This window comes from Macrobrachium rosenbergii, chromosome 18 (assembly GCF_040412425.1).
Source record: "Macrobrachium rosenbergii isolate ZJJX-2024 chromosome 18, ASM4041242v1, whole genome shotgun sequence".
NCBI classification, from domain to species: Eukaryota; Metazoa; Arthropoda; class Malacostraca; order Decapoda; family Palaemonidae; genus Macrobrachium; species Macrobrachium rosenbergii.
Window position 1 is genome coordinate 12,543,764 of NC_089758.1, and position 23,497 is coordinate 12,567,260.

General features: G+C 41.0%; 1 protein-coding gene across 4 annotated transcripts in view; it reads left to right on the forward strand.

The window, feature by feature from the left end:
• Positions 1–22,725, forward strand: part of l(3)07882 (Nucleolar protein 14 homolog l(3)07882) — a 55,585-nt gene extending 32,860 nt beyond the window's left edge. For 3 of the 4 annotated variants that reach the window (XM_067120342.1, XM_067120343.1, XM_067120344.1), the window contains exons 10-16: positions 385–525; positions 1,806–1,871; positions 5,009–5,173; positions 8,372–8,538; positions 9,100–9,432; positions 12,674–12,829; positions 21,806–22,725. In XM_067120342.1, coding sequence (XP_066976443.1) covers positions 385–525; positions 1,806–1,871; positions 5,009–5,173; positions 8,372–8,538; positions 9,100–9,432; positions 12,674–12,829; positions 21,806–21,899 — 1,122 coding nt within the window. In that variant the 3' untranslated portion in view covers positions 21,900–22,725. The remainder of the gene's footprint in view (positions 1–384; positions 526–1,805; positions 1,872–5,008; positions 5,174–8,371; positions 8,539–9,099; positions 9,433–12,673; positions 12,830–21,805) is intronic. The other variant, XM_067120345.1, reaches the window with a different exon arrangement.
• Positions 22,726–23,497: the final 772 nt, after the last annotated feature.

The window sequence follows — 23,497 nt, forward strand, 5'->3', positions numbered from 1 at the left end:
ATTTCTTTTATCATACCTTCTTCCTTCTCTCATTCCTTTGCAGCTGCACATTATGTCTTCATTACCTACCCTCTTCCTCTGGAACATTCCCAGAGCTGAGTCAAAGGAAATCCTCTACCCCTTCCTTTCTCTTGTTCCTTCTCCTTCCCTCTCTTAATCCTCCCTCCATCTCTGCTTTTCCCGCTCTTCCTTCTGCATTATGCATTTATTCCTTATCCTATCCCTCTGTTACATTTCCAGAGCCAAGTCAAAGGGAATCCTTGAGCCCTTTATAGCATTTTGCAGTTTCTTCCTCATTCCTCAATTTGTATACTGTTCTTAGTGTCTTGCTTTAAATCATATTAAATATATTTTTAACAATGAACCTATACTTTTCTGTTACAGACTTTGAACGTTCTGACAGAGGAAAGTGGAGACTCTCCTGTCAGAGGGGTGCCACCAATGTCATATGTAGATGTACTTATACCTCATTTGTACACTGTCACACAAGCTTGCTCTTCTGGTGTTGCCAATTCATTCCGTCAGGTTAGTTCTGAAACTTGTTTTTAAATTTTAGTTTTAGGAAGTTTAACTGGAAGAAATGTCATGTGTTTTAGGATGGTCTTTGTCAGTGAGAGTAAATGAACATGAATGTTATTTTGTAAGTTTTAAATTGTTTAATCTAATATTCATGTCTAAAATCAAAGTGGATCATACCAATGATTTGCTTGGTAATAAAGGGTAGTTATTTCCTGTTGTTTTCATAAAAAAAGGTGTTTGTGTGGTCACCAGCTACTAGTTTCCTTGCACTTTTTCTGACTTCAGCCATTATCTTGTTGATGTCAAGTGCATACATAATTTTTAGTAGTATGTTATTCTCCTAAGTATTTTATCTACAGTCCTAAAAGAACTAGTATTTATCTACAGTCCTAAATTTAATTTGTTTCTCAGTAGGGCCCTTGATCTGTTTCTCACAGGTGCTGTGGTGCATGTAGGGAGGGAGTAAATCTCTCTTTTATTTAATTAGTCCCTTTTAGGTTCAGTGCTTCGTCAGAGACCAACCACTGTATTTCATAAAATATGTAATTTACAAGAAATACCCAGCTTATACTCCCATAAAGATTTTGTAAAAATGTGGCATCACTACTGAACTGAAATGCAGTAAAGAATCTTATTTTTTAGAAGCAAGTTTTATGGTTCAGGGCACTGAAGATTTTGTATTACCTAACTGTTTAAATTTTCCTCAGTGTATGAGTTAATGGGTTTCCTAAATAGTAACTGATAAGTCTAGGTTGTACTGTGTTCCAGATATACTGTAGTTTTGTTATGTAACTACGTAAGTCTCATTTTTATGCAAGCCATGATTTATTGATATGGCAGTTTGCAAACCATCTAGAACTCACATAACTGCAGAATGGGTAGTGTACTGTTCACATGAAGTGATTGCCTCTGTGGGATGAGAGATTCTGATACAAGGAATGGGAGTGTCACCATTTTTACTTAGGAATTTACATTCTTGGTTTAAATGTATATTGGAGTGACTTTCAGTAATTTTTTTTTCAATTCTCTATAACCAGAAACCTGTGGACTTGCATAGTAAGCCTTGCGGAATCAAAATAAACCATCCATGTTTAAATACAGAAAAGATCATGTGAAATAATTTTATTAGGCTGTTATATCAATTTTGGTTCATTTGTTTTTTGTAGTGGCAAGTCTAGGGCTTGGTTGAAATGAACAGTGAGCATCATGAGAAAGTAATTTTGTATTTTTAATAAATTATTTTTTTATAGTTCTTCAGTATTTATCAGTAATTTCATCTCTTCTAGGTATTAGAAGAAAAGTATGAGGACTGCTCAAAAGTTGAATTCAAAAGATATCCAATGGCTGATTGTGTAAGTATTGTTGTAAATCAGAAGTTGTAAAAGTATTAACAGAAATAATTCTTAATTGGAAAAATACCAGCACAGTTATGCTTTTAAAATCAGTACTGATATAGGGGCTTCTTTTTTAAATTTCAGTATACAGTTATCCTTTAAAATCAATACTGATACAGTAAATTCACAGGGGATGCGTACCACAACCCCCGCGAATAGCTAAAATCCGCAAATAGTTAACACCCCCTCCCCCTCTAAAAATGCTTTATAACTGCCTGTCTTGAAAGTTCAAATACCAAATGTATGCCTTAAACTAGTACCCAACGTCAGATATACCTTAACTGTATTAATCGTTCATTTCAAAGTCATCTTAAACGTTTTACCCTTAAAAATATGTATATATGTACTTCTAACCCTTCTAGCCAATAACAGAGAGAGAGAGAGAGAGAGAGAGAGAGAGAGAGAGAGAGAGAGAGAGAGAGAGAGAGAGAGAGAGAGAGAGAGAGAGAGAGTATCCTTTCTATCTATCTATCTTTCTATCTATCTATCTATCCATCCATCCTTACATTTCTCACATTCTGAGTATCCTTTGGTGTGAGAGAGAGAGAGAGAGAGAGAGAGAGAGAGGAGAGAGAGAGAGAGAGAGAGAGAGAGAGAGAGAGAGAGAGAGAGAGGTTTCAGTATCCTTCACCATCTGTTGGCAACATTACCTCCCCTTTGTGGTCTATGTCAATATGTCAAGTTAATTGACAGATACTTCCAACCCCCAATCTGAAGAATCAGAGGAAAGACTGGGGAAAAGACTGGGAATGGTATGTATTTGTTTAAAATTTTTAATAGTTTTCTATGCAAATGCAAAAAGTTGTTCGTCTTGATAGATTCGTCTGTATTCCGGTTTGGATGTCCATTGTCAACAAGGGTCTGGGCTACACATTCCATTTCTTCATGTGTGTCATTCCAGGTGGAGCAGAGCGAGAGGGCCCTCCTGACGTAGGCACTGATGGTGGAGCACTTATACCTCTCGGGGCGCTCGCTCACTCTGTTCATACACATGCCCAGGTTCCTCGGCTTCGTGTAGACCTTTGTAGAGAATAAGGCTTCCCTCTGTTCAACAAGGACGTCAAGGAAAGGGAGGCAGCGGTCTTGGCTATGTTTGATGGTGAAACTGAGGCAGCTATGATTGTGGAAAGCACGCCTCAGGTTCTTGATTTCTTCTTGCGAATTGGCGCTGATGAAGGTATCGTTGATGTAGCGCACGTACATCCTTGGATGGTCGATGTTTTCAAAGACCCTTTGTTCCACATTGCCCATATAGAAATTGGCAAAGAGGACTCCAGGGGGAGAACCCATTGCCACCCCGTTGATCTGGGTGTACATATGACCACGGTAGTTAGAGAAAGGGGCCTTTTTGGTGCATATTTCCAGGAGGGCACAGAGGGCATGCTCAGGGATGTTCAGGGATGGGGTAGTGGGGTCCCTATACACACGGTCAAAGATCAGCTGGATGGTCTCATTGACAGGGATGTGGGTGAAGAGGGACTCCACATCCATTGAAGCAATACATCCTCCGGGGGGCGTTGCTCTTAGAGCCTCCAGGAACTCTGCTGACAACTTCAGGCTGTGCCTGTCCGGGACATAAGGGGTTAGGATGGCATTGAGTCTCTTGGCCAACTGGTACATCAGGGCAGGAATCTGACTGATGATGGGGCGCAGGGGTTACCTCCCTTGTGCATTTTGACATTTCCCGTAATGTACCCCAGATCATAGTCTCCCATGATTGGTGGTAGGTGAAGAGCCTCTAAGGTTTTTATGCAGCGTTAAGCTTATAGAGAGAAATGTACATAATTTATGCAACAGTATTAGAAACCTGTATAATCTGATATCTAAATACATAATGTCACTTGTACATTCTTTAGTTTTAGACGAGTCCTTTCTACCTGTTCTCAAGGTGAAGTCACATGAAGTTTGAGCTGTGGCTATGTCTTGGGTTTTATAAAGAATTTGTAGTCAGAAGATACTGATGCGGCACAGTAGAGATGCAATTCCGTTTTTGTGTCTTACTACATAAAGGACTCGTGAAATTGTCATACATCAAGTCCCTTAGTTGCTGCTTGGGCTATCTAACTTGAATGGCAAGGGCCAGAAGAAAACTCTTCTCATTTGTTTTAAAAACCGTGGTATTTAGTTATGGGGATTATGAAGGTATACATACAGCATTGTGTTTAGGAACATACCTGCCATTAAGTAGATATTTTTAGCTAATCTGGTCAGTTTTGACATTGTGCGATACATTCTTTGGCTCAAGATCACTCCTGACATGATATTAAAGCAAGTCCCTCTCTAGTGGTACCTCTGAAATTTGCATACCCCACGAGGTCATTATCTTTGATGTCAATCCTTGACTGGAGGCAGGGGCTGCCAGTGGGATTACCTACATCAGGCAAGTCACTTGTTGGTTTACTTTTAAAACCATTCAGGTTTTCTGTGGGGTTTGATTTACCAGCCGTTGCTAAGAGCTGTACCATCCCACCACCCTTGTCAGTATGGTAGTCATCTATATGGATGTTAAGTTAGAATCATAGCAATAACACCAATTTTTAAATTAATATTAGTTATTTCTATGCTTACCCACCACTCATAGTATCCACCAGCAGTTCCGCAATCCAGAGGGCAAAAACTAACTGAGGCATAGAAAATGGTGTTGCTTTATCCTTACCTTCCAGAGGGAAGGTAAATTGAAAGATGAGATAGGCTGATAAATGAGGTACAACCAGGTACAACCCCTTCGTTTTCTTTTATTTTTTCTCAACTGCTAAAGGGAGCCTGCAACTTGAAAATGTATAGCTATATGTTAGTTAAGTATAGAAATATCCAGGTTTAATATGAAAATTGGTATTTTTAAAAATCTAATTTTATTTTCATTAGAAATTATTTTTCAAACAAAAATGGCCCTCATCCTGATGCCATGGTCTTTTGTAGCTGAATCAAACTATACAAAAGTGCATATGCCAGCCTACAAGAGCCAGCTGATCATTTTTCCTCTACAGCCGGAGGAAGTTTCTAGGATTTCACAAATTGTGCAAAATAGGCTGTGATAGTGATGTTCTATTGAAGTAATTTAGTTTTTACAAAAATGTATTTTTCTTTTATTACAGTTTGTGTTCTTGAAAGTTGCTGGAGTCCTTTTTCCATCTTCTGACTACATTCATCCTGTGATGACCCCTGTTATTACATTTTTGTCACAGCTTTTAGGTCAAGCCAAAGTCAACACGAAAAGAGATATCACAGCAGCTTTGTTTACATCTTATCTCTTGTATGAGGTAGGTAACAATTTTTGTGTTTCTATCATCTGACCATTCGTAGGATGTAGTTACAAAATCTGTCCATAGTGGAGGAAAGTTACTCCAAAGCCTAGTGATGTATAGTTAATGAGGGTGAGGTAAGTAATAAGTACAGTTGAGGTATACATATTTCCTTTGGCATACATTTGTCACACAAAACCCATTAATCTTGATGAGCCTTGTACTGTGTGAAACGGACTCTGTGATCCCGACATAAAAGGTTCCATTGTGCTGCCCTTTCTCTCAGTGATGTTGCCAACTGAAATGTTTCTCATTTTGTCTGGCTTCATCAGTGCTGGACATATGCTGTGCTTCCCAGATTCTGCACTGTTCTTTCCCAGTTATCTTGATGTTTTGTCCCTTATGTTCTTTTTTAACACAACTCATTCTGAAGAAATTTGTATATATTTTTACCTTCCAAAAGTCTTATCATGGTTTAGAGAGTTTTTGCTTTTCATTCTTCTCTTTCAGTTGGTGTCACTGTGAGTACATGCTTTTTCTTGTTGGTGTTCATATGTTCTTTCCTTTTTAATATATTTATGTTGTTGCTTACTTTTCCTTCCTTTGCCTTCCCTTAGCCAGGAAGTGAGACCGGCTGTGGCGAACCTCCAGTCGGTTCATGACATGCTTTCCTCCCACCAAAAGTGAGTCTATCCTTATGTTAAGACCCAGGTTTGTTCTGCATATGAAGAAATGACAAATTTTTAATTAATCTGTATTTTTCATTGCTAACAAACCTGCGATATTAACGTACACTGCCCACCTTTGCCTCCCCTCAATCTAGTTACCTGGGCTGGAAGAAACTGAATGTGTCATGGCATCATGGGTGAGAGGAGGTTGCCGGATGCCGCTTCTCTCATCCCATTGGCCAAACCCCGTTGCCACCAATTCCTTGTTCTACAATTTTATATGATTTTTACCAGTTTCCTGCTAGTGCTAGGTGAATTTATCCTTACGTTAAGACTGCAAGTTTGTTAGGTATGAAAAATACAAATTAATTAAAAATTTGTCATTTTTCACATATTTCCAGTAAATGCTGTTTTTGGTCTATTTATGGTAGCAGTTACCTGTGTGCACTGTTTCTCTATGGTATTATTTACTTCTAATGTTTTTTGTGTTATACTTGTGCTTCCACCTGTTTGTGCTAACCTTTAGGAAGAATGTTATCTAATTGCACCTTGGTGTTCCCCTTGGAGTTGCTTCTGATCTTAATTTTTTGTTTCTGGTTCTCTGTCCTGGTTCATTATTCCATATTAGTATGTTGCTACTAAGAATCTGCTTCATTTCCTCATGATGCCCTCCTCCTTGCTGAGGAGTTCTAGGAGTCATGTAGGAGGTGGACACCTTTGCTTTCTGGCACAACAGGCCCAATTCCTGTAATGTTTTGCAACGTCAGCTGCCTGATCCTTTAGCTTCGTCATGTCTTGTTTCTCTTTCAAGGGGAGTATCTGCTTGTGTCATCTACCTGGTAAAATCTTCCATTGGGTTCTTCTCCTCAGTTCTTTCATGAGGTGCACTGGTGCCAGACAGTTGCAGTTCTCTCATCTCAATATGTGTCCATGAGTTTTGTTTGTGCTTCATTGTAGCAGATTCTGCTGTGTGACAAGTGACCCCTGTCCTGCTAATTCTGCTTTGACTGCTCAACCTATTCTAAGATTTCTTTTGTGTAGTCTTCTTCCTGTTCCCCTTGTTTGTCTCAGTCCTCCTTGTAACTTCTTGTGTCTTCATACTTTTCCTGTTTAGCCATGCAGACTTGAAAACTGCAGCTGTATCCAACACCCAGATGACTCCTTGCCCAATTCTTTTTTTTATCCTGTTCTCATGGTCAGTGATTCTGATTTCTTCTTTTTTGGAAGTTGTTTAGAACATTCTCTTTCATCAATTTTATGACCTGTAATTGGCATCTTCTTCAGGGCCAATATTCGTGCATATCCTAAAGGAGGGTCATGACTCTGCCCTGGTCCTCAACTCCTGTAATAACCAAATTTTTCTTCTCTCTGGGGATCATTGGTATGCTTTCACTATTCTCATATAACAAGTCTTCATCCTACCCTGTATTTGGGCATCTTATAGAACAGAGCAGCTCCTAACAGTAACAGAACTTTTCAAGCTTTTTTCAGCATCCACCTTTTGCCATTCCAAGAACTTCAGTGAGCCTCCAAGCTCTTCTTGTTGCTTTTTGGGCTTCTGCTAGACATATTCCCCCCCCCTTTTTTTTTTTTTGTCCCTCAGGACTGTGTTTCTGTTTGCTCTCACCATTTTTGAGCGCTTCAGTGAGTTCCGTACCTTTTTCAACACAGAGGCTTTATTCCCAGCTTCATAGCTGAGAATCTCTTAGTAAGGACGTGGTTTTTGGACTCCCTGGTTTTTGCTCTTCTCCTGATGTTTTTCTTTTCTTGCTTATGGTGACTCTCAGGTTATGCCTCCAGAAGTTTGCATTTTTTTGGCTTTCTCACTCTCGTCCATGTTTTCTCAAGATTTGCTGATATTTCATTTTAAGGACCTCTAATTTAAGTCGGCTTCAACAGATTCATGTTCCTCGTAGGGAGTTATTGCCATCAGTACACCTCATACGGTGCACTGAAGGCATTACTTAAGGTTCTTTGCAGTGTCCCTTTGGCCCCTAGCTGTAACCCCTTTCATTCCTTTTACTGTACCTTCTCCTAACATCTGTTTCTAGAGCAACTGTGAGGTTTTCCTCCTGATACACCTCTCAGACCTTTTTACTCTCAATTTCCCTTTCTCATTGCAATTCCAGCTGATTCATACTTGCTCATAGAAGATAATTCTCAAGAGGTCCTCACACAGCTGAGGATCAGTGCCCTGAAAGTTTGCGTGCTCTGTGCTTTTCTGTTGTTTAGTTTTACCAAGGGCTCAGGTTTCCGTAGCATGCTTTTTATTTATGTTTGAGGCACAGTGTTGATGTTTCTAGTTGATTCTGACTTTTGGAGTGGGTTAGTCGGCAGACAGTGAACTGAGAGTTGGGCATGCCAGGTGGGTCCATTTTGCATGAAATAAGGCTAATTATGCTTATATGTTTGTATGAAGAAATACATTTTATTGTAAAAACATTGTTTCATAGCTTTCGTAGCATACATTGGTGAATATATTCTGTAGACTGTAAATTGTATGATGTGCATAATAGGTAACTTTAATGTGGAATTTTTATCATTCCAGTATTTAAGTATGTCCAAGAGATTTGTACCAGAATTGCCAAATGCCCTTAATGGACTACTGTCATTGTCAATAGAGGCAAAGAAAAAAGTGAAACTTCCAATAAATCCTCCTTTTAAACGCTTTGGTGCTGCATCCTCCTTGTTACTATTAGAAAACAACATTGAAGAGTAAGTTATAATTTGGGAAGACTGTATTGTATTTGCTGTATATCCTAGATTAAGTGTTACATGTTTCTCCTAGAATTTTTTAATGAAGGTTGCTTTGTGTTTCTTGTAAACCAATATCTATTTTGTTAATTGTTGCTGTTAGGTGTGCTTATCCTTTTCATTTCATTAAAGTTTTATTGGGTGCATTTGCTAACTAGGTTTGAAGGCTGTATATGAGCCATTCTGTTCATAATATGTACAGTTATATAATGTTCTACTTCCTTAGTAACAAAAAATAAGTTGAGTCTGGATAAGCATGCTCTTAGTGAAAAATGTTACTGCTCAGGACACATATCTTCCTTTTTTGTCAGTATTACTGTATTACATACTTTAAGTAAATAACTGTTATGAATTTGCTTTCTTTGCATCATCATTCTTTGATTTTTCCAACTGTAAGAGTTACCAGTCAGTATAATGACGCCAACACTTCCTGTAATACATACTTCAGTTCGGTTGTTTGGAGCAGTTATTCCTCTGTGCCTTATGTTTCTGAATCTAATGAGAAACCTTTCTATTTTACAGGGAAACATTGCCAAAATTGTCTCTTGCTTCTTTAAATGATAAGGGCAAGGAAATAACTGATAATTTCAAGGTAAACGTCTTGAGTAAAACAGTGAAGCTTCTGCATTGTCTATGTGATTGTTGGTCAAAGCTTCCATCAGTCAAGGCTTTGATGGAGCCAACAGCCAAAATCCTGGAAGCCATCTGTTTAGATCATTACCCAAGTTCACTAAAGGAGATGATCACTGGACTAAAGAGTGCCATTGACTGTTTGCCAGGACCAAAACAGGCATTAGTCAAGGAAGCGAAGAAACCCAAGTCCCTAAAGATGTATGAACCAGCAATTGAAAGAGTGTGAGTATATTTTTAGAATGACTCGTGATTTGTAGAGACATCTACTCTAGTCTAATGCAGGCATATGTAATAGGGCAGAAAGCAAAAAAAAAAAAAAAAAAGATTTGGAATGAATCTTACCTACTGTTAAAGTTAGCTTATATCTCTGTGCCATTAGGTGCGATTGGCATTCAAATAAAAGAAAAAAAAATAGTGCTTGACTAATCTGCTAGGACTGTCTCTGTAATCACCTGTTTCCAACCAAGTGGCTTTGGAATGTTTACGTTCTTGTCAGAATTCTTCATGCCTTATTCATGTGTGGACGGTGTGAATTGGCCCTAGTAATAATTTTGACTATTTCTGGCTGATTTTTTCCTGTACGGTAATGATCCTCTGACAAGTCTCGCTACCCTGCTGTGGTTCCAACATCTGGCAACAGTACTTACCAGTAAGGACCACACAACAGGCAGGAATGTTGAGAAGCTTTTTCCCCTTATTACAAAGGTCAGAGCTTTTAGTTTGCTTGGCTTAACAGTTGTTTCTCTAGCTGCACTAACCCACCATCCTCATTCAATGTGGTAGTCAGCTAACTTTAGCAGAAAGTAAGATTCATTCTGAATAATGAAAAGTTTTATGAAAAAATAGTTATTTGGATACTTACCCACTGTTAAAGTGGAAACCCACCCAGCCTCCCCACATCTTAGTGGATGGTCATGAAGAATTCTGACAAGTATGTAAACATTTCAGTGCCACCTGGTTGGAAATGGGTGATTACAGTGACAGTCTTAGCAGGGTGGTCAAGCTTTTTTATTTTATTTTGAATGCCAATCACACCTAATTGTAAGTATCCAAATAATTTTATAAAAAAATTTTCATATTTAAAGGTGAGAAAGAAAGGTCATTATATAATGGAAGGAAAGGAGCAGAAATATTAATGTAGTACAATCTCTTCTTCATGCCCAGTGTTATCCTTAAGCTAAGGGGACAGTTGCCTTAATGTACCTTCTACAGCTATTATTGTCTAGAACATCTTCCTTCATAACTTTATCGTGCCATCTAATCCTTTGCCTCCCTCTCAACCCTTTATCCTTAACAGTTCGATCTAAGCCATCTTCACTCCTTCGTACTCACTACTTGCCCAGACCATCTCCGTCTCAACTCATATCATATTAGTAATCTTTACCCCTCCTGCACTTCTGATTTCTCCATTTTCTAGTCACTCATGCAGTGAGATCCCCAAAATCCACCTCAGCATTCTCATTTCTGTTCACTCCAGTTTCTGTTCCTCCTTTCTTCTTAATAACCATGTTTCTGAACCAAACATCATCCCTGGCTGGATTATGGTACAACAGATCTGTATTTTTAGTTTATTTAGCATTCTTTTATCTTGCTTTCAACCTCAGCTTCATACCCTCCCTCCTGGCTTAAAGTAGAGCCTAAGTATATGAAATTCTCTATGCGTTTTAAATGTAGGCCTCTTCTATCTTGTATAAATAACATATCCCCTCCCTGTTTGCTGGACACCATAACCTCACTTTTACTGACATTTACCACTTTCTTATACTTATTTGCAATTCTTCTTCAATCTGTGCCATAACCACCAGTTTATGTACATACAACAATTCCTATAGATTTTCATTCCTAATACCTTCACTGATGCATCCATAACCATTATAAACAGAAATGGGCTATGTGCTGATCCTTGATGTAAACTAACTCTGATTTTAAACATTTTGGTTTTGCCACAAGCTGTTATTACTGCTGTCCTAGTTCTAAATCTTTTCAACAAACTTGATCAACTTTTCTGTCACTTTCCTCTTTCTTAAACCAAAACACTATCACCCTTGGTGTTCCATCAAATGCCTTCTCTTGGTCTAGAAATGCACAGAACTTTTGTTTACATTCCAGCTTCTTATCCTGTAACTGTCTTACTATAAAGACATCATCAACTGTACCTCTTCCTCCAGTGAAAGTGTACTGCTGTTAATCACCAATCTTTTCAATTGCTTGTAGTCTCAGACTAATAGAACACATGTTCTGTTAGCTTGATTTTTCTGTAATTACTACACTCCATAATATTTCACATCTGTTTAAACTTGATTACCATTACATTCTTCCTAAGCATTTGCCATTACTTCATTCCAGGTTGCCATTTCAAGTTCTAGTATCCATTTTTTCCCCTTTACATGAAGTACCTTCAGCAGTTCAGCTTGCATCTCGGATGGACCTGGTGCCTACCTATTCTTTTTGCTAGTAGCCTTCTTTACCTCTATAGATTGTATCTCCATCACTGGCCCCTCCACTCTCCCCATCCTCACCAAATCCCATTCAGTTTCTGTTTAAAAGAAGCTTTATCAGACCATCATTGTTTTCATGTCATCATCAATATGCAAGCTATTTCCTTCTCTATCTTCCATGACACTGGACTGCCCCAGATCATCTTTGCCTTTTCCTTGAGTTTGATAAATCTTCTGGACCTTTTACCACTGTTCCACCACCACTTTTCATTCCCCTTTTGACTCTCCATATCAGCTTGTTTGCCCAGCTGCTTTTCCTGCCCCTTTCATAGGTGTTTTTCTTATCATTCCAAATATTTTCTACTCTACTAACTTTCTCTTTTGAATTTATTCCTGTTATGTGTATTAGTTATCAGATCTTATACATTTGATGTGCAGTACTCTTGGACCAGGTAATGGGTGAAAACAAATAATGAATGTACACCCTTTCCTACTACATGTAGCCACAACAGCTTTGACAGATTTTAATAGTAATAAAACTCAATAAGTGGAAAGTAAGAGCAGGGACAGTGATGGAGTATATATACAGTATAATAAATAACAGAAGCTCTTCACTATTTATATAAATGATTCCACTCCTAAAGTATCTGACAAGTAGTTAAGAAGGAAAACCACCTTATTAGAAACACTTTTTAGTGGCTGACTCATTAATTTTGCAATCATATTACTAAAATTAGATGTATCAACAATCTTTAATTATTGGTGTTACTTCAGATTTTAACATTTCACTCAGTGGAATTTTCTTAAAAGTCTTGCAAAATAAGGGGATGGGATATTTTTAACCAAATCATTATTACTAATAATTACTAAGGTAATTATTAGTGCAATATGACATTAGGAAAATCCAACAAGCTATCAGATTTCAGCATCCTTTATAGGACCTCTTATGGCCAGAGTAAGTTAAAGGTTGGATATTTAGCATGAGTGGGAATTGTAATTATTTTAACCTATTATCTCCCCAACAGAATTGAAGGTATGAAGAAATCTGTTGGTACCAAAGACTTCCAAGAAAAACAGAAACTATTACAGAAGTTGAAGAGAGAGCGAAAGGGTGCAAAGCGAGAAATCCAAAGGGACACAGCATTCTTAGCCAGGCAACAACTCATGGAAACTTTGCAAAGGTAAGTTGTTGACAACCTTCCTCCTTTTCCATATATAATCTTAAAATTATTAGATTAGTTATTCTCCTTCAAAACTGTGGGAAACATTCTAATTATGAGGTTTTGAATTTGTTTTTTAATTGGCACTTGCAAGATATAGTCTCTTCTTGCATTTAATATGAAAGGTGGCTAAATTAAGGCAATTGAGATTTTTTATTACCAGCCAGAATAATTTGATTGCTTTCTTACAAAAGATTATTTATCCAAGAGTTTGAGGTATATTTTATTTATTTTGTTTATTTTCAGGTATACAATAATTTTTGTCCCTACAGTGCAAACAATCTCCTCTTATATAGGAATATTTCTCAGTGTGAGTTGGAAACCAGTCAAAATCTTGGTAACAAGGTATTTAACCAAGTGGTTTACAGATGGAGATGAAGGATAAGTGGGGGAGTATCCTAAAGAAACCGAATTCGCCTCAAACTTTTCTTTTGGCTGCTGACAGTGTCAGATGTGTTGCTGTGCTCCCCACCTGCCTGGTTGAACATTTACTCACTGCATAATCTTCCAGTGTGTTTGTTCTTTTTGATGTTGAATCAGTCTTTCTTGTTTTGTATCCATTCATAAAAAACATGAAATACATCGCTGCAAGGGATGTTGCTCCCTTGTGGGTTGTTTATGTTTATGTTGCCAGCAGTAATGGCCCCCCCCATACTACATGCGCTTCTTGCAGAGGGAGGGATTAAGTTTGCTAAGAGGAGGAGAAAAAGGACAGGAAGTGTTCACTGCCTTCTTTAATTAACACCTCTTCCAGTGATGCCTCAGCCCATTTAGTTCCATCTTACCTCTATCTTCCATTCCTCTTCCCTCTGCAAGTGCTGCTTCAAGGAGGAGGAGCACTAGGCATAAAGAGGACATAGCAGCTTTTGATGGGGGTGCTCTAACAGCAGCTGTGTCATCCTCGGAGACTTGGAGGTTATTGTTCTACCTCTAGCAGGGCTGGTGCTGCGGTAATGGCTGATCTTAGGCTTGGGGTCTGCTCTTGCCTCATCCCACTGTGAGGCTGTGTGTTCTGCTTGCTCTGCAGATGATTGTGGGAAGGCAGGTGTGCGGAACAGGCCTTCTCATTGCTCCCCCGGTTCAGAGAGGGAGGGTCATGTGCAACCTGCTTGCTCAGCTTATGATGCTACAGATCACTCCCAGGTTATCAGGGAGTTAGCTTCCCCACTGTGGCCTTCTTCAGGAGATTCTAAGTGGGAACCGACTCTGACTTCGTGCTTGCAACATTTACGCTCTCCGGCAAGCTAATATTTTAAAGTGATCCTACTCCAGGGAGAAGTCTCCTGTGTTTTCTTCCACTTATCAAGATGTGTGGTTTGCCACGAGGCCTTCAGTTCAGTTACTGTGGTCGCACCTTGCACAGGGTGTTTTGGAGGAGGTAAATGCCTTCATCTACAGGGCTAGGAGTTCCCTCACCTCCTGCAGAATGTGCAAACTTCTTCCCTGCTGCTTTTCTCGTCAGGTTTTGCATGAATAGTTTCTCGTTATGAAACAGTTCGTTGTTGGGCTTGTTCTTACTCTTTCCAAAGAATAAGGTGGAAGCAGTAATGGATCAGGGGGTGGCAGATTCTTGTCTTCTGCTTCAAATGCAGCTTTGGCCAAGCCTTCTATGTCTGGGGTAATGAGGAAGCTGCCTGCTCCTAAATCCAGAACCAGAGCCCAGTCTTCTTCCTCTGAGAAGGGCAGAGTCTTGTCGGCCCTGTCATTTACCTCTCTGGTGGTGCCAAGGAGGGAATTGGGGATCCCCCTCTTTCGTTGCCATAAGTAGGGGGTTGCCTGTCTCATCATTTGGCTGTGTGGCAGGAGCAGGGAGCGGAGTCCTGGGTAGTATATGTGTTTAGGGTCCAAAGGAGAACACCTGAAAGACCTCTGCTTCCTAGTGCATTCTGAATGCCATACCAACCCATTGAAGGAAGTTTTCTAGGAAGGATTACTGAGACAAAAAATCCTTTCCAATGCAGCAGTCTGCAAAGCCAAGACCATTGTAACCATGGGTACCTACCTCAGGAGATCATGAGTGCTTTATGGACACCTGAAAAGTTAATATTTGTATTACCAAAAAATGACACAGCTGTTGATGTATTTCGTCTTTGTCTGTTCTCCATCGAGACAAGAACTGACAAAAAGCACTGAAAAAAAAAACCAACACTAGAACTTTCAGGAACAAAAGTCACATAATTAAGCACTTAGGATTGATAAATCACAAGAATCATGCAAAGGAAATGGCCAGCACACACAAAAGGACTGAGAACAAGAAACATTTGAATACCACCCTTGTGCATGCACAGAAGGATACTCCTTATGTAAAAGGCATAGTGTTTGTAACCCTGTAGGAACAAGTAAACATTATTTAAAATTTTTTATTTTTGCTCGTTATTGTCAATTATTTGATTTTTGGTACCAAAATGAGTATTATTTACTTTTTATTCTTTCAAAATATCACCATAATTATTTTCATCCTTTCTGTACCATGATTTCTGTAGCATGAGATTTTAAATATCTAACTTCCCTGGTAGTTACATATATATAGCTTTATCCCGCCGATTCGTCATACAAGCACGGCAGAAATTCAAAATTCAAGGCAATCGCCGATAGATGGTCAGGTGGCCATACCTGAGCGCCCTCTACCAGGTAACTAGAACCATTCCCAATTGTCCTCAGAAATTCCTGCCGTCGTTCTATCAACACGTTGGAAATTCGCTCTACTTTGGTTTGCTTTACTACAATTGGTGAAGTACCCATTACTTGTTTGGTTTTTGTTGATGGCTTTCGCTGATTTTGGATCTTCCTGGATTTTTCGTTTTCTCATTGTTAGCCTATCTGTTCGATTTCTGACTGTTACAAATTGTTCTTTGTACTTGCTTTTCAAGATGGCTGACCCTGTTGTTAGAATGTGTGTTAGGGATGCAAGAACCGGCTTCCCAAGGCTGCTCTTGATCCCACACAGTTTGTAAGAAATGCAGAGATCATGTGTGTGCACTTGATGATAGATGCAAGGAGTGTGAAAGTTTGTCCGAGAAAGAGTGGAGAGAGTATGATCGCTATGTGAGGCGATTGGAAAAGGACAGAATTAGGAGAGCTAGATCTTCCAGTGTCCTTTCAGCTAGGTCTTCTGATAGTCAAGTCCTTCTCTAACTTGTCTGATACTAATATTCCTGATCCTAACCCTAAGGCTTTAGTACCATCCTCCCGCGGAGTCGGGAGTAAGTAATCCGTCTTTAAAGGATATAATGGCTGCTATTTCGCCATAGGAGTTTCTGTACAATCCCTTTCTTCGGATAGGGAAGTGATGTGGGGCAGTGCATAGTTTGCAACAAAAGTTCGGTGACAGTGTTAGTGCAGTGGAGGGTGCGTCCGTTCGTGTCTGTCACGCCCTAGCCCTAGACCTCTTCCATGCTCCCCAACCCCTGGGAGAAGGAACGTCGACAGGCTAAGGGAGGTGAGAGACGTTGAACAACGAGCGGACGCCCTCGAGCGATCCTGTTGACGCATCCCAGGACGCCCCGCCGCAGGAAAGGCGAGATGAGGACGTGTTCGTCTTCTCCCTCGGATGACGCAAGACCCAGACGTGGTTGGCGCCAGTCACAAGAGTCTAGACCTATCAAGAGACGTAGGTCCCCTTCCCGCCTCCAACAACCCTCTTGCAGCAAATGGAGCTCTCCAGAGAGATTCCTGTCGGAAGAAGACGGCGTTTCTGCGCCTAAACAGAGGCGTAAGACGATAGCCTGGCCGGAGGAAGAAGACGATACATGACTTCAGTTCACGCTTCCTCCCCAGAATGGGACGTGTCGCAAGCTGCGCCACCACCTCTTCATCAAAAGATCCCAGCTAGAGTCTCCGAAGTTGTGGAAGCTAGTGCAGTGCCATCTCCAGTTGTTTCCCAGCAGCAAGCGGCACCTCAAGTAAAGTTCTTGTCGGAAGTCCAGCAGTCCTCAAAGCGCTCTTTTTGACTCTTACAAGTCGCAAGGACTAAGAGAAGAAACACACAAGAAGGAATCTAAGGACGTCAACAGACCCAAGAAGAGGGTAAGGCAAGAATCAGAACAACAAGACGCTAACAACCAGCAAGACGCAAACCGCGCAAGTTGCAGCGCTCATAGACGCCTTCCTCGCAACAAGCCGCACGAGTGACGGAGGAACAAGGATCGCGGCTCCTCGCAGCAAGTTGGACGATGACGACGCAAGCAGCACGATTCACACGCTTCCCCTCGTTCGACATCGGAAATAGCGGATCCCTTGGAAGAAATCTCGAAGAGGAAACTCAAGAAACTCTTCATGCCGCTGATCTGAAAAGACTTCTTACTCTTTTGGCGGACTTATTTCCTAATGATTTTCATCAGGCCGCACTGAGTCCTCCTCCCAATATTTGATGGGCAGACCCCAGAAGTCTTCCTCATTCAAAAGACAGTGTTGGCCAAATCAGTGAAGAGAGCCTTTTCGACACTGAATGATTGATTTTGAAGAAGAAGGAACAAGGAAAGACAACTTTTTCCTTTCCCCGACAAGATTGGCTTCTAGATCCAGCGTGTGGTACGAGACTGGGGAAGCTCTCGGTTTGGGAGTTCCTGCCTCCTCCCAAGGGGACTTCTCCAGACTCGTTGACTCTTCACGGAGAACAGCCATGACTAAAGCCAAGGTTCTGTGGTCCACTTCGAGTTGGATCATTTGCTGAAAAGGCGCCTTCAGAACTATTGAAGTCTTCAGCTTGATGGACTGGACTCTTGCAGCTCTTGCAGAGGTGTCAGATCAGAAGAATGACACGCAAATGCACCTATTGCCTGTCTCGATAAAGCTGTGAGGGACGGGTCGGGTCGAACTTTCTGCCCTTTTCACAGCAGGTGTTATCAAGAAACGAGCTATGTTGTGTTCGTCGGTCGCCTGGAGTGACTTTAGCTCAGAAATCTGAACTGTTGTATGCTCCTTATCTAAACAGCTCTTCCTTTCAGAGCTGGTTAAGGACTTATCAGCAGCCCTGCGCAACAATCAACGCAAGATCTGATCACAAGGACTGCTAGGAAAGTTCTTCCGCAAACTTTTTAGCCAGGAAGGACAAGGAAGCTCCTCCTACGCGTCAGCCCTTTCGTGGGAGAGCCCTTTCGAGAGGAAGTCAGAGAATGGCTGCTGGAGGACAACTGTAAGAACCCCAAGCAGCAACCCAAATCCAAGAAATGATCACAACAACCTCCAGACACAAGTGGGAGCCAGGTTATCCCACTTTTTGGCAAGAGGGAGCCAAAGGAGCGGACGTATGGACAGTCGAAGTTTTGAAGGAAGGATACAAGATTCCTTCCTAAGGAAGCCCCCTCTTTCACAAGAACCGTTGAGTTGACAGCTACTTACTCGGGGAGCAAAGCAGCAGCTCTTCAAGAACAGGTGACCCAGATGCTATCAAAAGCAGCAATAGAAGAGGTAAAGGACCTCTCGTCAGAGGTTTTACAACAGACTTTTTCTGGTACCCAAGAGCTCGGGGGTTGGAGACCAGTTCTGGACGTAAGTCCACTGAACAAGTACGTAAGCAAAGTCAAGTTTGCCATGGAGACATCTGCGTCAGTCCTAGCAGGCACCAAACAGGAAGACTGGATGGTTTCAATAGACCTACAGGACGCCGATTTTCACGCACCAATTCACCCAACTACAGAAAATATCTGAGGTTTGTGCATCTCGGGACAACCTATCAGTTCAGAGCACTTTGTTTTGGACTAAAGCACGGCTCCTTACGCTTTCTCTCGAGTGGCATCGAACGAGCTCACTGGTTACATCTAAAAGGGATACGGATTTCGATGTACCTGGACGATTGGCTAATCAGAGCCAGATCGCAAGCAAAGTGTCTGGAGGATCTGCAAGTTACAATGAATTTGACGCAACAATTAGGTCTGGTAGTAAATCTAGCCAAATCGCAGCTAACGCCTTCACAGGACATCATCTACCTGGGGATGAGGATTCAGTCAGTGGTTTTTCGGGCTTTTCCAGCCCCGAAACGCATTCTAGATTGCTTAGAAAGGTGAAGCTCTTTCTAGGGAGATGGACCTGTTCGGCGAGGGAGTGGATGAGTCTGCTGGGGACCCTCTCCTCGATCGAACAATTGCCTCCTGGGAAGACTACATCTACGTCCACTTCAGTTCCATCTGTCAAGCTATTGGAAAAGAGGCCAAGATCTGAGACGTGGATTCCGATCCCTCTGGGAATCAAAAACATTTGAGTTGGTGGAACGACCCCAAAAACTTCAAGTAGGCCTCGAACTTCAACTAAAGAACCCCACCTAGTGTTGTATTCAGACGATCGGACATGGGATGGGGTGCAACGCTGGGGAAGGGCGAGATCTCAGGTCTATGGAAAACCATCAGAAGAAATGGCATATAAATGTCAAGGAACTGGGGCCATTCATCTTGCACTAGTCCACTTTCAGGAGAAGGTCCAGAACAAGATTGTACAGGTCAACGCAGACAACACCACAGCGTTGGCCTACATCAGGAAACAGGGTGGCACTGCTCGTTTTCCCTTTACGAGGCAGCCAAAGATCTCCTGCTGTGGGCAGAAACGAACAACTTAACTCTGATCACCCGCCACAGAGGGAGAGAAGAACGTCAGAGCGGATCTTCTCAGCAGAGGAAGACAGGTTCTCACGACAGAATGGACCTTTACATCACGATGTGTGCAACAGGCTTTGGAATCTGTGGGGAGAACCGTCAATAGACCTCTTTGCAAACACAGAGAACGAAGAGGTTACCAGTCTACTGCCTCCAGTCCCAGACCAGGAAGCAGTGGCGGTGGACGCTTCTCATGAATTGGGAGGGACTAGACATGCACGCTTTTCCTCCATTCAAGATCCTAGACAGAGTCATGAAGAAGTTCAGAGAGTCGAACGACGCCCGCCCGTGCATGACCCTGATAGAGCTCCATTTTGGCCCATGAGACCATGGATCACGGAGGTGATGGAGTGGCTAGTAGACACCCCAGATCGTTACCTTTGTCGGAACGATCTACTCAGACAGCCACATATAGAGAGATACCATCAAAATCTCCTCGCTCAACCTAACTGCCTTTCGACTATCGAAAAACTGGCAAGAGCGAAGGGTTTTTCAAGGAAGCTGCAAGAGCCATCGCGAGAGCGAGGAGAACGCCCACACTCAAGGTGTACCAATCAAAGTGGGACGTTTTCAGGGAATGGTGCAGGAAAAACAACATTTCCTCTTCCAGTACCTCTCTAACTCAACTGGCAGATTTTCTTCTGCATTTGAAAACCCAAGGAAACCTAGCAGTATCTACCATCAAGGGATACCGAGCATGCTTGCTTCCGTCTTCCGCCACAGAAATATTGATGTGTCGGAGACAAGGACCTCACGGATCTCATAAGGTCCTTTTGAGACAGTTAAGAGGAAGGACAACCCACCCTCTTGGAACTTGGACGTAGTCTTAAAATTTTTAACCCTCGAATAGGTTTGAACCTCTCGACAAGGCTTCATGGAAGGATCTCACTAAGAAGACCCTTTTCCTGGTCGCTTTGGCTACAGCCAAGAGGGTAGGAGAACTACAAGCCTTTAGCAAGAAAGTAGGCTTCAATGGGGAAAATGCAGTATGCTCACTTCAACTTGGTTTTCTCAAGAACGAGAACCCTTCTCAACCATGGCCCAGATCTTTTTCCATACCAGGGCTGTCTCATTTAGTAGGACAGGAAAAGAGAGAGGCCTTTGTCCAGTTAGGGCCCCTAAAATTTTATCTACAAAGGACCAGAAACATGAGAGGTCAGACAGATCACCTCTGGTGCTCAGTGAAGAAACCTCGTTACCCTTATCAAAGAATGCACTGGCGTTCTTTATCAAGGACTTAATAAGGGAAGCTCACCAAGAATGTGACGAGAAAAGCTTTCAATCCTCAAAGTCAAAGCGCACGAGGTAAGAGCTGTGGCAACTGATGGCTTATAGACACAACAGGTCTATGAAATCGATTTTGGAAGCGACTTTTGGCTTAAGCAAATCTATCTTCGCAGATTGTTACCTGAAAGAAGTACAGACCCAATATGAGGATTGCTGTTCCTGTCCGTACGTTGCCTCCGGCGCCAGAGTTGGAGAGGGTACTACTGCCTCTACCCTATAACCTTTTTTTTTTTTTTGTATTATACCCTTGCCTTTTCTTGATTTGAACTCACAGGTTGTCAGAAGGTTGTTGCAACCTTCCACAGTCTGGGGTTGCAAGTCTAAGTTAGGTTTTATGGAGTGTGTTATTTAGTGATTTTAGTGGGTCAGGTGGTCAGCTCTCTTTGTCCATGGCTATGCCAGGATAGCAAGGGTGGTGGTCTAGTCATGTTAAGGTCGAGGACCGTGACAGCCCCATAGAGACTTTCTACAGCCCCCTGGATGGGTCGCTGGGTCTCAAGGAATGCAGGCGAATGAGGCAGGATAATTATGAAGCCAGCTTCCTTATCAGGTAAGAACCAGAGTATGTTTACAGCTATTTTTTAGTGTTTAGTAATTATACAATTCCCAACGGTGTTTTGTTCTCTAACCCACCACCAATGGTGTCAATCAGCTATATATATGTAACTACCAGGGAAGTTAGATATTTAAAAATGGTATTTTCATTATAAATAAGTTTTTAAATATACTTACCTGGTAGTTACATATATAAAAGGTCCTCCCTCCTCCCCTCTGAGAACAGGGGCATGGAATTTCTGAGGACAATTGGGAATGGTTCTAGTTACCTGGTAGAGGGCGCCAGGTATGGCCACCTGACCATCTATCGGCGATTGCCGCGAATTTTGAATTTCTGCTGCCGTATGCGACGAATCGGCGGGATAAAGCTATATATATGTAACTACCAGGTAAGTATATTTAAAAACTTATTTTATAATGAAAATACCATTTTAAATTTGAACAGGTCAGGATATATGAATGCCAGATATTCCAGGAAGTGTAAATTTTCTTTTCATTTTCTTTTTAGTGATGCTGAACGAAAGAGGAAGGTCAACCAGATCATGGCTGGACTTCAGAGTCAAGAGAGCGATCACAAGAAGTTGAAGTTGAAAAAATTTTAAAATCTTAATGTTTAAGGTAGTTTTATATTAGTTAAAACAATTCTTATTGTTAATTTGTTTTATATATTAATGAAAGTTTTACTTCTCCTGTCCTATTTCAGCCAAAGTATATTGAAATATGAATTATTTCAACCTTGTGTTGAGACTTACCTGACACTTGAAGAGCTGTGTACTGGTTGGAGAAGTTAAAAGAAAACTATATAACTATAAAAAAAACCTCCCTATTTAAGGCAGTAACATGTTATCCACAAAACCTGCCACCAGCAAATACCTAAGGCCATTACTGTGATGGTCAAAGAAAGCAGAATGGAATGTCCTTTGTAGGGGTGGAAAATGAAGAATTGGAAACTTACTGATAAGGCCTATGAGTCAACTTTTACTGTAGCATTATTGATGGTATGCTTGGCACATCTTAAGTTTGACACTGTATAGTATATTGCAAAATTGTCCATGTAAATACCATTCCCAATTCCAAATTACAGCTGACTACTGATGTCAGCTACTGCAAGTGTTAAGAGGGAGCTTGGTGGGAAAATGCAATTGGAAATAGACAAAATGCAATATTGCTCAGGGCAAAATGGACACTGCTAAAATTGCATCTATATAGTTTCCAGAAAAATTTGTGTAAAGATGCAGAAACTTAACATGATGCAAGAATCAGGCAAGTTAAAAATATTGGTGAAGGGAGTTAGTGCTAAATGTTTGGATTTCAGTATTTCAAAGGCATTAATGAACATACACCTTACCCATCATCAACCTTGATATTCCATGATAGATCCTTTCTTCTTGGAGTTTCAATAATGTGAATAAAATGCATCCTTTATCATATAGTTGTATATAAAAAACTTCCAAAGGTTAAATGATAAGAGTTAAACATTAACAGCTAGCACTCTCCCAGTTGATAAAACATCTGTTGAATACAATATACAATATGTAACTGTGTAAGAATATTTCAGAACTATATTCAAGAGGTAATCTCCTCTTATGAAGTGATGATAAGGAGCTCAGCAGACTACTGAGCCAGTTATCAACTCTCACGGGAACAACCCAAGCTGTTAGCTCCTTAATAGATGATCTGGCTTACTTCAGTTGTTCCTATGGAAATACAAACCACCACCTTTTCTAATAGGAGATATCCTTCAGCATGAGCTGGGACGGTTGTTGAATATGTTAACAAAGTAGTTAACTGGTGATAAAACGGGGATGAGTGGAGGAATACTTGCCTACCCAACTAACCACTTATCCTTCACCCACTGTAAAGTGGAGATGTCTTCCACATCTCTTGTGTGGTTGTTGGACTGGATGAGTAGCATGTTACCCTTCTTTCTTTCATCCTTCTTTGCTTCAGTTGTGTACCTTTTGTAGTAATTTATATCATTATGGAGAAGAAACATGACCAACGTTGGTTCAAGGGACTTAAGCATCTGTGTGGTCACTTCATATACCCTTTCTTGGTTGACCCACATAAGTACTACTTTTTCTGTATGAATATTGTGGCCCTCATTCCTTTGTTATCTTTGTGCATAGTCCTCTTCCCAGTGAGTAGTAGTGCCACCCTCCAGCCTTTCTTCCAACCCAAATGTAACAAGTCCTTTTCA